A 17,805-nucleotide genomic window follows, 5' to 3' on the forward strand; every position below is an offset into this window, starting at 1 on the left:
AGCTTTTCCGAAAGGAGAGCGGGGCAGGGCCTTATATGCGTTGCGGAAGTTAGAATAGCAACGATCCAAGGTTTTTCCAGCCCTGGTTGCACAATCGATATGATGATAAAATTTAGGGAGTCTTGTTTTCAGATTAGCCTTGTTAAAATCCCCAGATACAATGAATGCAGCCTCTGGATATATGGATTCCAGTTTGCAAAGAGTCAAATAAAGTTCGTTCAGAGCCATCGATGTGTCTGCTTGGGGGGGAATATATACGGCTGTGATTATAATCGAAGAGAATTCCCTTGGTAGATAATGCGGTTGACATTTGATTGTGAGGAATTCTAAATCAGGTGAACAGAAGGACTTGAGTTCCTGTATGTTGTTGTGGCCACACCACGTCACGTTAACCATGAAGCATACGCCCCCGCCCCTCTTCTTACCAGAAAGATGTTTGTTTCTGTCGGCGCGATGCGTGGAGAAACCAGCTGGCTGCACTGACTCCGATAGAGTCTCTCCAGTGAGCCATGTTTCTGTGAACGTTATACAGTCTCTGATGTCCCTCTGGAATGCTACCCTTGCTCGGATTTCATCAACCGAGAAGAATGCTAGGGAGTGGTGCACGATGTGCCCGTCTCCGGAATCTGACCAGAAGACCGCTCCGTTTCCCCCTTTTACGAAGTCGTTTTCTTGGGGTCGCCGGCTGGGATCCATTCCGTTGTCCTGGGTGAAAGGCAGAACACAGGAGGGTTTGGTAGGGGTTGTCTCCCCAGCTGGTTTACGGCAAGTTGAAAGGACATATAGGTAAGCCAACAAGAAAAAACTTTTCTAAATACCTAGACAGTTCAAGGGCAAGCAAAGACTGGAAGAAGTAATGCAACATATCTAAAACTAGCAAATTAGACTGAGATTAGCTAACCGGCAAAAAAGCTAGGGGTAAACAAACATACAGTCAATAATACAGTAGAAAAAAAAGTCTATCTACATTGTTTGCAAATGAGGTAAGATAAGGGAGGTAAGGCAATAAATAGGCCATGGTGGCGAAGTAATTACAGTATAGCAATTAAACTCTGGAATGGTAGATGTGCAGAAGATGAATTTGCAAGTAGAGATACTGGGGTGCAAAGGAGCAAGATAAATAAATACAGTATGGGGATGAGGTAGTTGGATGGGCTATTTACAGATGGGCTATGTACAGGTGCAGTGATCTGTGAGCTGCTCTGACAGCTGGTGCTTAAAGCTAGTGAGGGAGATAAGTGTTTCCAGTTTCAGAGATTTTGTAGTTCGTTCCAGTCATTGGCAGCAGAGAACTGGAAGGAGAGGCGGACAAAGGAAGAATTGGTTTTGAGGGTGACCAGTGAGATATACCTGCTGGAGCGCGTGCTACAGGTGGGTGCTGCTATGGTGACCAGCGAGCTGAGATAAGGGGGGACTTTACCTAGCAGGGTAGCCTAGTGGTTAGAGCTTTGGACGAGTAACCGGAAGGTTGCAAGTTCAAACCCCCAAGCTAACAAGGTATAAATCTGTCGTTCTGTCCCTGAACAGGCAGTTAACCCACTGTTCCTAAGCAGTCATTGAAAATAAGAATTTGTTCTTAACTGACTTGCCTAGTTAAATAAAGGTAAAATAAAATATTTTAAAAATGACATTCTCCTTATCTTCTTCTGGATCATCCAAATGCTCTCTAGCAAACTTCAGACGGGCCTGGACATGTACTGGCTTAAGCAGGGGGACACGTCTGGCACTGCAGGATTTGAGTCCCTGGCGGCGTAGTGTGTTACTGATGGTAGGCTTCGTTACTTTGGTCCCAGCTCTCTGCAGGTCATTCACTAGGTCCCCCCGTGTGGTTCAGGGATTTTTGCTCACCATTCTTGTGATCATTTTGACCCCACAGGGTGAGATCTTGCGTGGAGCCCCAGATCGAGGGAGATTATTAGTGGTGTTGTATGTCTTCCATTTCCTAATAATTGCTCCCACAGTTGATTTATTCAAACCAAGCTGCTTACCTATTGCAGATTCAGTCTTCCCAGCCTGGTGCAGGTCTACAATTTTATTTCTGGGGTCCTTTGACAGCTCTTTGGTCTTGGTCATAGTGGAGTTTGGAGTGTGACTGTTTAAGGTTGTGGACAGGTGTCTTTTATACTGATAACAAGTTCAAACAGGTGCCATTAATACAAGTAACAAGTGGAGGACAGAGGAGCCTCTTAAAAGAAGTTACATGTCTGTGAGAGCCAGAAATCTTGCTTGTTTGTAGGTGACCAAATACTTATTTTCCACCATAATTTGCAAATAAATTCATACAATGTGATTTTCTGGATTTTTCTTCTCATTTTGTCTGTCATAGTTGAAGTGTACCTATGATAAATTACAGGCCTCTCATCTTTAAGTGGGAGAACTTGCACAATTGGTGGCTGACTAAATAGTTTTTTTGCCCCACTAACTTAATATTTCAGTTTGTGACATTGTAGAGTATCATTGTACCATCTAAACCGCTGCGAATTATAACCAAAAATATATTTTCAGCTGGTGTACAAAAGTGAAAGTAAAACTTAATGGGAAGCATAGAAAAAGCACCCATAGAACCGATCTACCGCTTTGTAGACTTGCTTTCAATGAGTGACAGATCTATAACTCATTCATGAATTTGGTAGTTACCCAAAAGGTTACATACCTTTTTAAATATAATCACTTTTTTAAATGATCAGTTACAAGTTATTGGCAATAAGGTAAAATAGAAAACACAAGATAGATAAGGAGTGTAATATGTTTTCTTTATTAGTTAGCAGTTATTGGTACATGACTGTCATCCTTAATTACAGTGGAGCATTGATAATTGGCACAAACAATATTAATATCCAGAACATTCTCACAATGAGACTTCCTGTACACAATAATACTGATTATTGATTACTGATTCCAAAAATAAATATCCAAAAAATGAAATGAACATTAAAATGTCAAGTAATGTTGTAATGACAACTAGAAAGCATTCCATAGGCCATCTTCTGTTCAGTGCAAAACTGTAGCAAATTAAAACAGAATAGAAAAAAAGTAACCAATCGAATTGCCTTCATGGAATAGACAGCCAAGCCTGATAGAAAGGGGGGAGCAGACACTGTAAAAGACCGCTTCGGGCTACATGACTTCAAAACACAACATTTTCGGAATACCCGACTGAGAAATTCCCATTCTCTGAGCAAATTCCTACAGGACTGGGACAAGGAAAGCAACTGTTATTGGTCGTTCACTGACCAATTAAAAATGTCTCTTCTTGAGACAGAAAAATCGAGAAGAGATTAAAAACACAAGTAGCACTCTTCACAGCATAAGACTTTACAGAGGGGTTGAGGTGCCTCCTCTTAAGGAAATCCAATATGATTTAATTTTAAAACCCAAAAAGAATACAAGTCAAGTCTTAAAAAGAAAAAACCTATGTATTCATGAAGAGTAAGGCAAGCAAACTATTTTATACAATCAGAAAATTACTTTTACATCGTGTGTACATGGAAGTAACTTCAAACACTTCAGTATCTCTAAAACGGTTGGAGTATGTCTCCCACTACTGGTTCAAAATCAGTGTCACACTGCACACAGCAGCAACACACAAGTGCAGTAGTCTCATGCTTTCAATTTAGACTCATTAAAAAGTGAACTCCAAATAAAACCTGCCCAAAACAAAAAGGAACCCATAAAGCACACCCAGTCCATAAAATCAACTCCTTACGTTCGAATTAACCCAACAAAGTCCTGGATATGAGAGGATCAGATAGGTGTAGACAAAGCACAACATGGTGGAAACTCAACCTAATCTACAAGGAAGCTAGGTGGTGCTCTTGTCACAGGTTTTTATTTTATAGCTAATCCCATGCAATCCTTTGCACTCTACCAGTCTCCACCTCCACAGTATCTAGGGGAGATTGACAAGAGGTGTCTGAGTTTTAGACACTATTGGAAGATCATTTATCCACAGGATCCTTACATCTATCTAACAGGATAAGCCAGTTTCCACCATGTTTGAGGTGGCTACTGTCAGATGACGAGGATATGCTAGTTTAGTTGCCCTCTTTCAGAGAAACAACGATATGGTCGAGACCCTGGATTAACAGACATCTGGGCCCCGTGTCCTTAAAGCTCCTCAGCGTGGGAGTGCTGGTCTAGGCCCTTCAGATTTGATTCCTTGGTATGATTATACGGACAGGTAGGGTCCCGATCCTAGATCAGCACTCCTAATTGGAGACGCTTCGTGGATACAGGCCCAGAAGTAGAGATATGTCATGCATAACTAACCTATTCGGGAATATAAGTAGTGTGACATTAGTCATATAGGCTACAATAGTTGACAACACCTAGTGTGACAATTTAGGACTATGATAGCAGTTGATCCCTCAGATATTTCACCAGTCAGACTGGGGTGCTCACCCAGGTAAGAGCCAGACAGCCTGAAGGTCTTCCTAATAGGGCACAACACCACCCTGACGCCGCTAACGCTAAATGTCCACACGTCCTGTGTGTCCGCCCAATTTTGAGTAACCAAAAATAACCCTAAAGCACAAGTCAAACACAATTCAATTAAAATGTTTGAATGTCAGACACAGGAGAGTACAGTATAGCTAGGCTAAGCGCTGCAGTGTAAGACATTGATGTTATTGATGGTTATAATATTATGATGATTATGCTTATTGGTTCTGTGGTTGCCATGGTTTCATAACATAACCTAGGCAAAGAGCTCTAAATATGTGTATTTATTTTGTGGGTTTTGACTGCTCTATATCCTGTGGTCTTGACTCTCAGAGTTGCAGGATTGTGATGAAAAGTTCATCTTTTGGCTTGATAGCTAGCGGTTTGTCTGGATTCAAAATAATCCGTTTTTTTTTTTGTTTAATCCGTTTGGAAGGATTACAGCAAGAACTGCATTCTGTAGCCAGAGGTAGCAGAGGAAATTCAGGGACCGTTCAGGGAATGCTCCTAACCACTGTCAAGATGTAGTGGCTTTTCTGCAGCTGTGGCCTCACCCAGGTGGGCGCTACATTCCTGACTCCAATCGAGTGACTGACCATTCAGAAAAGCAGGTGGTGCACTGTTGTAGAGCTCTGGGCCAGTTTTTTGTCAGACTCTCTTCGTTTCTCATTGGCTGTCCCGTCGATGCCCTCTCTGAACCTACAATGACTTTCCAGCTCAAATGGCCTCAACTTCATCCCAAAAACAGCAGATTTTCAATCGCCATCATTTCAATGTTTCACTTTGTGCGCGCTTTGAAAAGCGCTATACAAGTAAAAAATAAAAATAAACTCTCTAACCCAAGTATGCTAGGTCTACTGTGTAGCAGAGGCCTACTATGTACTGTCTGTACATTTGAGTCATTTAAATAGGACCATTAATGTTGTCATCCTCAATGATTTTAAACGCATTATCAACATGTGGTTGTACTGAGTTTTAAATGAATCAAATAAATGTTTGTGATTATAAGTGGTCATAGAATGCTAAATGTCATTCTGTCTCTATGCAGTTGGGTCAACAGAGAGGAGGGGGGGGGGACAGAAGTGTGGTCACGTTACAAAAATATAAACACGCATACACCAATGCAAAGACACAACACACACACAAAAGGTAATGACGCCTGAATCTGTGGGTCTTTCTGCTGGACTTTCTGTTCTGCACCGAGTGAGGATGGGTGGAGTTGTTCAGAGGGAGAACACACACACACACACCACTCTGTTCATCGCTCTGCCAGCGCGTGACCAAGTGTTTATCAGTCTCGATGGGCACCACTGCTCCACAACAGCAGAGTGAATGATATGAGAAACCTTGGCATGAGCTTAACACAGTTAGAGATCTAAGTGCTCCCAGAATGTCCTCCGCTTTCCAGAGACGACAAGACCGCCTCCATGTACAGACAGACTTCCCAGAGGGGATAGGGGCATGGCCCTATAGACTTCCACAGACAGCGGTGAGACTGATCTCTGTAGTAGGGACATGTTGAGCAGAGCTAGTCTGTCCGGTCCACAACTCTTTTGCACCCCTCCCTCTCTCTCTCTTCCCTGGCCTCCCTGCTCTCTCCTCCAGACATGCCTAGTCCGCTATAGTACCTTCCCCTACATGGCAGCCTCAAACTACCCTCCAATAGAGAGTAGATAACATGCTGATTGGAATGCTGCCCTTAAAACACTGATCTAAGGCCAGTTTAGCATTGGATAACATAAGGACTCAGGCAGCTTAAGCTGATCCTGAGAAAGAATGAGTCTCCAATAATCCAGCAGGAATCTCCTGGCAAGACGCAAAAGCCCTCGCAGTGAGTGAGTTGAAGAGCCAGGGTGGATGCCCTATGCTCCTAAAGGGACCAAGAGGATTAAGTCAAGTCAATCCAGTGTGAGGCCTTGGATAGACAACACAGAGAAGGCTGTAAACGGTACAGGAGGAAGGAAGCAACACATTTTCAGTTCAGTTAACAGGCCATCACTGCCATTACCTCAAACAAAACATGCACTTACATACACTGATGTCAATGACTATACAACCTCAAATGTAAGCAGGTTAAATAAAAAGTGCTGTTGACATGAAGCTGGCCATACATATAGTAGAACGAAACCTATAAGTTGAAATGAAGCTGGCCATACATATAGTAGAATGAAACCTGTGAGTTGAAATGAAGCTGGGCATATATAGTAGAACGAAACCTGTGAGTTGAAATGAAGCTGGGCATATATAGTAGAACGAAACCTGTGAGTTGCGCTTAACTGGCAAGAGTGACTGTCCAGAGGTCCTTGGCTGTGTCTGTGTGTGTGTGTATAGTAGCGTACAGTAGGGTGTAGATCGGGACAGTAGATTCAGGTATCATTGTGACTCGCCGTTGTTGCTGGCTATAGCTGTAGTGGCAGTCTTCTTCTTTGGCATCTTTTTCACCGTCTTAGTAGTAGTAGTCGTCTGACAGGAGGGAAGAGAGGCAAGGAGTTTACCGAAGAGAAAATTAGAATAAAGAAATGACAGAGCTCAAAAAACAAAACAAAAAAAAGTAGGTATTCAGAGAACTTGGACAAGGGCACAAGAGCCGTCTAACTCCACATTTTCAAAGTGAAAGATTTGCCAAATCCACCCCCCTGGAGTTAATACTTGGTGGAAGCACCTTGCAATTACAGCTGTGAATCATTTTCATAACATTTTTACCAACTTTGCTCATGCTCAGTAAATTTGGTTGGGGATTATTGTTGGACAGCGACATCACATTTATTTCAGCACCCAAAGAATAGCTCGAAATGACACAGAACAATGTCGTGTGTAATTGCGGGCTATTCTTCAGGTGCTGTTGTTTTTGAAACTATATATTTTGTGTAACGTCGACGCTCCAGTATGTCCACATTAGTCGCTGCTAAACGCCACCGTAAATCGTGGAGGTGAATAATATACATATATTTTTTTTTATGTAAGAGTAGAGTAGGATGAGGTTTCCCCTTACACACTGATCTAAGGCAAGTTTGGCATTTCCCTCCACTAAGATTAGACTCAGCTGATCGTAGAACTGTGTCTAGGGCAGCTTCTACACAGCTGCCGGAGAAGGCAAGAGCTGATATTCATACATGAAAACATATGAGAGTATTTCTATTGGAGGATTATACAGTTATACTGTGGGTGTCCCTGTGATTTGCACACACTTAAAACATATTAGGGGTTAAGAGCGGGGCGAGACTGAATTGGCTTCATCCTTCACTGAGGGTTGCGCTGTGACTCCTTAAAACAGTGGTATGTGCAATTTTCCTTTTTGATTTCCACATTTACACTCACAATACAGGCACGCACAGCCAGTGCACTTAAAACCATCACTTTTCTGACTCACCTCAGTGCAGAAGAAGCAGTCACTCCCGTCAGAAATAATGCATTAGCCCCAATCCACTGTGTGTGATCCCCTACCTCTGTCTTGGCAGCGGCAGGTTTTTTGGTTGCCCTGACACTGGCCGTGCGTTTCACGGGGGCCTTCTCCACGACGTCCTCGTCAGAATGCTCCGTGGTGATGCTCCTGGTGTCTGATTGGTCCGAGCTGTGCTGCGATGATTCGTCAAGATGAGGAACCATGGAGGAACGAGCTGTGGGATTGGACAGAGGGATTGTGGACTGTCATGAGTGAAAATCATGAGCAACTAATGAGTGAAAATCATCATCATCTCAATTCAATGGCTCAGACACAAGAGGCATGTGGCAGGGTCTACAGTCAATCACGGACTACAAGATGAAATCCAGCCCAGTCACGGACCAGGATGTCTTGCTCCCAGGCAGACTAAATAACTTTTTTGCCCGCTTTGAGGACAATACAGTGCCACTGACACGGCCTGCAACGGAAACATGCAGTCTCTCCTTCACTGCAGCCGAGGTGAGTAAGACATTTAAACGTGTTAACCCTCGCAAGGCTGCAGGCCCAGACGGCATCCCCAGCCGCGCCCTCCGAGCATGCGCAGACCAGCTGGCCGGTGTGTTTACGGACATATTCAATCAATCCCTATACCAGTCTGCTGTTCCCACATGCTTCAAGAGGGCCACCATTGTTCCTGTTCCCAAGAAAGCTAAGGTAACTGAGCTAAACGACTACCGCCCCGTAGCACTCACTTCCGTCATCATGAAGTGCTTTGAGAGACTAGTCAAGGACCATATCACCTCCACCCTACCTGACACCCTAGACCCACTCCAATTTGCTTTACCGCCCAAATAGGTCCACAGACGATGCAATCTCAACCACACTGCCCTAACCCACCTGGACAAGAGGAATACCTATGTGAGAATGCTGTTCATCGACTACAGCTCGGCATTCAACACCATAGTACCCTCCAAGCTCGTCATCAAGCTCGAGACCCTGGGTCTCGACCCCGCCCTGTGCAACTGGGTACTGGACTTCCTGACGGGCCGCCCCCAGGTGGTGAGGGTAGGCAACAACATCTCCTCCCCGCTGATCCTCAACACGGGGCCCCACAAGGGTGCGTTCTGAGCCCTCTCCTGTACTCCCTGTTCACCCACGACTGCGTGGCCACGCACGCCTCCAACTCAATCATCAAGTTTGCGGACGACACAACAGTGGTAGGCTTGATTACCAACAACGACGAGACGGCCTACAGGGAGGAGGTGAGGGCCCTTGGAGTGTGGTGTCAGGAAAATAACCTCACACTCAACGTCAACAAAACTAAGGAGATGATTGTGGACTTCAGGAAACAGCAGAGGGAACACCCCCTATCCACATCGATGGAACAGTAGTGGAGAGGGTAGCTAGTTTTAAGTTCCTCGGCATACACATCACAGACAAACTGAATTGGTCCACTCACACTGACAGCGTCGTGAAGAAGGCGCAGCAGCGCCTATTCAACCTCAGGAGGCTGAAGAAATTCGGCTTGTCACCAAAAGCACTCACAAACTTCTACAGATGCACAATCGAGAGCATCCTGGCGGGCTGTATCACCGCCTGGTACGGCAACTGCTCCGCCCTCAACCGTAAGGCTCTCCAGAGGGTAGTGAGGACTGCACAACGCATCACCGGGGGCAAACTACCTGCCCTCCAGGACACCTACACCACCCGTTGTTACAGGAAGGCCATAAAGATCATCAAGGACATCAACCACCCGAACCACTGCCTGTTCACCCCGCTATCATCCAGAAGGCGAGGTCAGTACAGGTGCATCAAAGCTGGGACCGAGAGACTGAAAAACAGCTTCTATCTCAAGGCCATCAGACTGTTAAATAGCCACCACTAACATTGAGTGGCTGCTGCCAACACACTGTCATTGACACTGACCCAACTCCAGCCATTTTAATAATGGGAATTGATGGGAAATGATGTAAATATATCACTAGCCACTTTAAACAATGCTACCTTATATAATGTTACTTACCCTACATTATTCATCTCATATGCATATGTATATACTGTACTCTACAACATCGACTGCATCCTTATGTAACACATGTATCACTAGCCACTTTAACTATGCCACTTTGTTTACTTTGTCTACACACTCATCTCATATGTATATACTGTACTCGATACCATCTACTGTATGCTGCTCTGTACCATCACTCATTCATATATCCTTATGTACATGTTCCTTATCCCCTTACACTGTGTATAAGACAGTAGTTTTGGAATTGTTAGTTAGATTACTTGTTGGTTATCACTGCATTGTCGGAACTAGAAGCACAAACATTTCGCTACACTCGCATTAACATCTGCTAACCATGTGTATGTGACAAATAAAATTTGATTTGATTTGATTTGATTTGATTTGATTCGATTCCCACTGGTGTGCCAGGGGTGTATTCATTAGTTGCAAAACATTTTGCTACTGCGTGCAATACCAAACAGAAAAAGTTTTGCAATGAAAACAAGTTCAGGTAGGTCCCTCCCAGTTTCATGCTGTTTGCTTCATGGAGAATACATGGCAGGTTTCTAGGCTCTATCAGACATGTGGTTGGTGAATGAGACGAGAGTACATGCCTATAGCCACTAACAGGAGCTCATGCGTTAAACCCTCCAGTTTTGGTTACGGACATATTCAATCTCTCCCTATCCCAGTCTGCTGTCCCCACTTGCGTCAAAATGTCCACCATTGATCCTACCCAATAAAGCAAAGGTTACTGAACTAAATGACTATGAACCACTTCAATTTGCATACCGTGCCAATAGATCCACAGACCATCGCACTGTATGCTGCCCTATCCCATCTGGACAAGAAGAGTACCTATGTAAGAATGCTGTTCATTGCTACAGCTCAGCATTCAACACCATTGTACCCTCCAAGTTCATCATTAAGCTCAGGACCCTGGGTCTGAACCCCGCCCTGTGCAACTGGGTCCTGGACTTCCTGACTGGTAGGAAACAACAACACCACCACCACTTCACTGACCCTCAACACAGGGGCCCCACAAGAGTGCATGCTCAGCCCCCTCCTGTACTCCCTGTTCACCCATGAATGTGTGGCCATGCACGCCTCCAACTCAATCAAGTTTGCAGACGACAACAGTAGTAGGCCTGTTTACCAACCATGACAAGGTCCTACAGGGAGGAGGTGAGGACCCTAGAGGGGTGGTGCCAGAATATTAACCCTCAACATCACCAAAACGAAGGAGCTGATCGTGGACTTCAGGAAACAGCAGAGCATGCCCCTATCTATGTCAACGGGACCACAGTGGAGAAGGTGAAAAGCTTCAAGTTCCACGGCGTACACATCACTGACAATTTGAAAATGGTCCACCCACACAGACATGTGTGTGGAAGGTGTCGCCACCTCAGTAGGCTGGAGAAATTCAGCTTGGCCCTAAGACCCTCAAACTTTTACAGATACACAATTGAGCGCATCCTGGTACGGCAACTGCACCGCCTGCAACCGCAGGGCTCTGCAGAGGGTGGTGAGATCTGCACAACGCATCACCGGGGGCAAACTACCTGCCCTCCAGGACACCTACAGCACCCGATGTCATAGGAAGGTCAAAAAGATCAAGGACATCAACCACCCGGGCCACGGCCTGTTCACCCTGTTTCCATCAAGAAGGCAAGGTCAGTACAGGTGCATCAAAGCTGGGACCAAGAGACTGAAAAACAGCTTCTATCTCAAGGCCATCAGACTGATAGTCATCACGAGCCAGCTACCACCCGGTTACTCAATCCTGCACCTTAGAGCCTGCTGCCCTATATACATAAATTCACTGGTCACTTTAGTAAATGGTACACTAGCCACTTCATTAATGTGTACATACTGCTTTACTCATTTCATATTTATAGTCGCAAGTAAAATTGTGAACCCTTAGGAATTACCTGGATTTCTACATAAATTTGATCTTCATCTAAGTCACAACAATAGACAGTGTACTTAAACTAATAAACCCACAGTATTTTTCTTGTATATTTTGAATACCTCATTTAAACAACCACAGTGTAGATTGGAAAAAGTATGTGAACCACCTAGGCTAAAGACTTCTCCAAAAGCTAATTGGAGTCAGGAGTTAACAAACCTGGAGTCTAATCACTGAGACATTTACATTACATTTAAGTCATTTAGCAGACGCTCTTATCCAGAGCGACTTACAAATTGGGACGAGATTGGAGATTTGTTTAGAGCTGCCCTGCCCCATTAAAAAACCTCAAAATTTGAGTTTGCTATTCACAAGAAGCATTGAATGATATGAACCATGCCTCAAACAAAAGAGATCTCAGAATATTAATTGTTGCCTTGCATAAAGCTGGAAAGGGTGACAAAAGTATCTCTAAAAATCAGTCCACGGTAAGACAAATGGTCTATAAACAGACATTTAAGTACTGTTGCTACTCTCCCTGGGAGAGGCCATCCTACAAAGATGACTTAAGAGCACAGCACAGAATGCTCAATGGGATTAAGAAGAATCCAAGTGTCAGATTTGACAGAAATCTCTGGAAGATGCTAACATCCCTGTTGACAAGTCTACAAAACGTACACCACGGAAGAAGCCATTGCTGTCAAAAAAAAAAAACATTGCTGCACATCTGAAATTTGCAAAAGTGCACCTGGTTGTTCCACAGCGCTACTGGCAAAATATTCTATGAACAAATTAAATGAAAGTCCTGTTTGTAAGGTTGCACATTTTTGGGGAATATTTAGGTGTAAACTTTCCGTGGGAATTCACATTAACACCATTTAAAATATATATGTTTTTTTGCATTGGATATATTTACCATATGCAGACAGAAAAGAACCTTACCTTATCATAAGTAGACAATTGCAAATGATTAAATCCTTCCAATAGAAAAAAAGGTTTAGTTAGGAATTTAGCTTTAATTAAATGAGATTACTATTCACATGGGATGATTTCACTGAACAAAATTAATATTGAATGATCTCCCAAAAACATTTAACATACATCTGTAAAATGATCTAGAAACTAAAGCTCAGGTATTCATGTCTTCTCCCTGGACCTCATTGTCCACCTCTTGAACATCCGACTGAGGCTTCATCTTCAATGTCCCTTTCCAACCTTGATGATGGCTCGTTGTCAGGCTCAAAAAGCCTCAAATTTGCCCAGATGGCCATCAATTCTTCAACCCTTGTATTGGTCAGCCTGTTGCGTGGTTTGGTGTGTGTTCCCAAACAAGGTAGCTGATGTTGGTGGGAATTGGAGGATGATGGAGGCAACGGGAACGAGCCTCAGATCCACAAAGTCCCTTTCACCAAGTGGATGATGAGATATATTGCATCTCCATCCCAAAGCCCTTGCTTGGAAGTGTACTTCACCAGACTGCCAAGAACCTTGCCCTCATCCAGGCCAAGGTGGCGCAAGACCATAGTGATGACATCATAGGCCTTGTTGATCTCTACACCAGACAGGATACTCGTGCCAGTATACTTAGGGTCCAACATGTACGCTGAGGTGTGTATGGGCATTAGGCAGAAGTCTTCATGCTTTTTTATGTATTTCAGAACTGCAGTTTCCTCTGCTTGGAGCAACAGTGAAGTGGGCAGGGCAGTACGGATTTATTCTCTTACATCTGCAATCTGTCTCTGAATATCAGACAGGATGGCATTCTCTCCCTCAATCCGTGCAATGGCTACTGCTATAGGTAAGTAGCATGAGTTTCAGGCTGCTTCCCACCCTCTCCCTAAATACATCATCCAGAAGGATCCTCTTGATGGGGCTGTCCATGATATGGCCATTTCTTGGAGCAACTCCTTCCCTTCCAGGAGACTGTCAAACATGACAACCCCAAAGGTGGTGTTGAGAGGAAGGCAGACATTTTACGTGTTCAACCTAGTGTTTTTTTTTCGTTTATTTGCAACTTTGTTTTTTGTTGTTGTTATTTTATACATAATGTTGCCTCTACCGAACTTCTAGACATCAGGTCTGCAATTACTCACCATGGGCTAGCAGAATCCTTTTTTCCCTTTCACGACTCTGGAACAGGCCCAGATTCCCACGATTTGCGTGTAGAGGAGGTGGAGAAAAAGGGGCCAAAAGGCAGGCTGCCTTCTGAGAATTCGTAGGCAATCGAATAAACTCCCATTTCCCTCCATTCTGCAAGCAAATGTGCAATATTTGGAGAATAAAAATCGACGAGCTACCTGGAAGATTAATTAAACTACCAACAGGACACTAAAAACTATTGTTAAGGGAATCTTTATCAATGATGTCTAATTATGTATACATTTCAATCAGGACTGACTAGTCCAAATGCTATTATGTACTGTACATATGCATTTTCTCTCTTGCTCCCATTCCCAATTGTATATAATGTAGTCAGGAGTTTAGAACAGTGCCTTGGTACAAATGAATTAACTATCTACACTGACTGACCTTAGGCTTCAGGCGAGGAGGGAAGGCTCGAGAACTATAGGGCCTCTCTACCAGTGTCATGAAGAAATAGAACATTTAGAAAACGCTGACGTCATTTTCAGTTTATAACCTGTGGTAAAATGTGTATGTACCCAGTACTCTCTTGAATTAAACGCTGTTACCTGACTTAAGACCGGGGCTCTGTCCATTCTTATAAAATTATAGGGTCTTACAAACTCTTCGAATGCATTGACAGCGTATTTCATTCTGATTGGGAAACAAATAGAGGAATTTAGAATCCCTTCAACAACTATCTTATGGACACTCATAACTACGCCTTTTAGTTGTGGCTGAACGATGACACTCAACATACAGCTGGCTGGTTACATGCTACACCGGTAGGATAGAACAGCATCATCTGGTAAGACATGGGGCGGTGGACTATGTATTTTTGTAAATAACAGCTGGTGCACAATATCTAAGGGAGTCTTGAGATATTGCTCGCCTGAGGTAGAGTATCTCTGTAGACCACACTATCTACCAAGAAAGTGACGCTCGTCAGATGTGGCAGGGCTTGCAAACCATTACAGCCTTTCAAAGGGAAGCACAGCCGAGAGCTGCCCAGTGACATGACATCAGATGAGCTGAACTACTTCTATGCTAACTTCGAGGCAAATAACACTCAAACATGCATGAGAGCACCAGCTGTTCCAGACACTGTGTGATCACGCTCTCCGCAGCCGATGTAAGACCTTCAAACAGGTCAACATTCACAAGGCCACATAGCCAGACGGGTTACCAGGATGTGTACTGTGAGCATGCGCTGACCAAATGGCAAGCGTCGTCACTGACATTTTCAACCTCTCCCTAGCCGAGTCTTTAATACCAACATGTTTCAAGCAGACCACCATAGTGCCTGTGCCCAAGATCACTAAAGTAAACTGCCTAAATGACGAACGACCTGTAGCACTCACGACTGTAGTCATGAAATGCTTTGAAAGGCTGGTCATGGCTCACATAAACACCATTATCCCAGAAACCCTAGACCCACTCCAATTTGCATACCGCCCCAACAGATGATGCAATCTCGATTGCACTCCACACTGCCCTCTCCCACCTTGACATTACCACAACATATTGATGAGCTTTGAGGGCACTAAGGATCAAATGGATCCTGACGGGCCGCCCCCAGGTGCTAAGGGTAGGTAACACATCCACCACACTGGGGCCCCTCAGGGGTGTGTGCTCAGTCTCCTCCTGCACTCCCTGTTCACTCATGACTGCACGGCCAGGCACGACGCCAACACCATCATTAAGTTTGCCGATGACACAAGTGGTAGGCCTGATCACCGACAACGACGAGACAGCTTATAGCTAGGAGGTCAGAGACCTGGCCGTGTGGTGCCAGGACAACAACCTCTCCCTCAACGTGATCAAGACAAAGGAGAGGATTGTGGACTACAGGGGAAAAAAAGGATTGAGCACGCCCCCATTCTCATTGACGAGGCTGCAGTGGAGCAGGTTCAAGTTCCTTGGTGTCCACATCACCAACAAACGAACATGGTCCAAGCACAAAGACAGTCATGCCCTCATGACAAAACCTATTCCCCCTCAGGAGACAGAAAAGATTTGGCATGGGTCCTCCGATCCTCAAAAAGGTTCTACAGCTGCACCATTGAGAGCATCCTGACTGGTTGCATCACCACCTGGTATGGCAACAACTCGGCCTCTGACCGCAAGGCACTACAGAGGGTAGTGCGAACGGCCCAGTATATCAATGGGGCCAAGCTTCCTGCCACCTAGGACCTTTATACCAGGCGGTGACAGAGGAAGGCCCTAAGAATTGTCAAAGACTCCAACCACCCTAGTCATAGACTGTTCTCTCTGCTACCGCACGGCAAGCAATACTGGTGTGCGCCAAGTCTAGGTCCAAGAGGCTTCTCAACAGCTTCTACCCCCAAACCTTAAGACTCCTGAACATCTAATCAAATGGCTACCCAGAATATTTGCATTGTGCCTTCCCCCCCTTCAATAACTCTACCTACATGTACATAACTACCTCAACTAACCAGTGCCCCTGCACATTGACTCTGTACCGGTAGCCCCCTGCTGCTCTTTAATTACTTCTTCTTGTCTGAATTTTTTTTTAAACTGAATTGTTGGTTGGGGGCTTACAAGTAAGCATTTCCCTGTAAGGTCTACACCGGTTGTATTAGGTGCATGTGACTAATAAAATTAGATTTGATTTGTTGTTGTGCTCCTATTCTTCTTATTTTGCTTGGTGAGGTAGATTGCTGCTATAACTTGAGGACCCTTCACATACCTAACCAATTCCTTGGCTCTGTTGTAGAATGTATCCATTGTTTTCAGTGCGATGAGGTCTTGAGGAGCAGATTCAATACATGAGCAGCACAGCCAATGGGTGTGGTGTGAGGGAAGGACTCCTCCACTTTAGACCAAGCAGCCTTCACTTTCGCAGTATTGTCTGTCACCATTGCAAATACCTCCTGTGGTCCAAGGTCACTGATGACTGCCTTCAGCTCATCTGGAATCTGTTGTCCCTCGTGTCTGTGCCCTTGTAGAATACTGGTTGAGTGATGGAAATTATGTAGTTAAGTATTCCTTGCCCACGAACATTCGACCACCCATCAGAGATCACCATAATAGAGTCTGCTTGACCTTCACTTTAACTCTGTATCCAGCAAATGAGTAGATAAAGCATGTCTGGTTGGAGAGGTGTTTGCTGGGCGAAGAACATTCAGAAATCTCTTCCAATACACATTGCCTGTGAGCATCAGACGTGAACCAGTTGTATACACAGCTCGAGCAAGACATTCATCAGCATTTCCCTGACTATGTTCCTCCATTGAGTTAAAAAAAACTGATTCCAGGAGGACCATGAGCTGTTGCAATCGATGAGGTGTCGGATTCATTATTTTCACCTCGAATAGAAGTAGAAGGACTTTTGTCAGAGGTTGCTTGTTGTAAGCACGGAGGGAACTTTATGCACTTGGCCAGATGATTCTGCATATTTGTTGCATTCTTCACATAGGATTTGGCACAGTATTTGCAAATGTACATAGCTTGTCCTTCTACATTAGCTGCAGTGACATTTCTCCACAAATCAGATAGTGCCCGTGGCATTTTCCAGTAAAGATTAGGGAAAAAATTAGTAAAAAAATAGATAAATACAATTTCATGTACAGATTAAACAACTCTTATGTAAGATAAATGTTTTTAAATGAAATATATGGAAACAGGTGAATTAACACTCCTCAGTTAGCAGGCTCAAGCGAGCTAAAACCCACATGGTAGAAAAAACTAACTAGCGGAAATTATTTTAACACTTTGCTGTAGGCTACTATTTACTCGTTTTTTTTATTTATTCTCAAAATATTTTCACCCCACCCAGTATTGTAATCAAAACTTACCAGAAATCATGTATTCCTTGGCTCAGACAGTGTAGTAGTGTGGGCTCAATAGCATCTTATTAGTGTGTAAGATCTTGAGAATCAGCTGTACATGTGATGGAAGATTGCACTGTGCATGCAGAAG

The 17,805-nt window shown here is 44.1% G+C and overlaps 1 protein-coding gene across 1 annotated transcript in view; it reads right to left on the bottom strand.

The window, feature by feature from the left end:
* Window positions 1–2,732: 2,732 nt before the first annotated feature.
* Window positions 2,733–17,805, bottom strand: part of LOC123993232 (receptor expression-enhancing protein 2-like) — a 32,875-nt gene continuing 17,802 nt past the window's right edge. Inside the window, exons 7-8 of the mRNA XM_046295140.1 lie at window positions 7,885–8,057; window positions 2,733–6,903 (exon numbers count right to left, since the gene is read on the bottom strand). Of these exons, the coding sequence (XP_046151096.1) occupies window positions 6,814–6,903; window positions 7,885–8,057 (263 nt within the window). The 3' untranslated portion in view covers window positions 2,733–6,813. The remainder of the gene's footprint in view (window positions 6,904–7,884; window positions 8,058–17,805) is intronic.

This window comes from Oncorhynchus gorbuscha, linkage group LG13 (assembly GCF_021184085.1).
Source record: "Oncorhynchus gorbuscha isolate QuinsamMale2020 ecotype Even-year linkage group LG13, OgorEven_v1.0, whole genome shotgun sequence".
Lineage (NCBI taxonomy): Eukaryota > Metazoa > Chordata > Actinopteri > Salmoniformes > Salmonidae > Oncorhynchus > Oncorhynchus gorbuscha.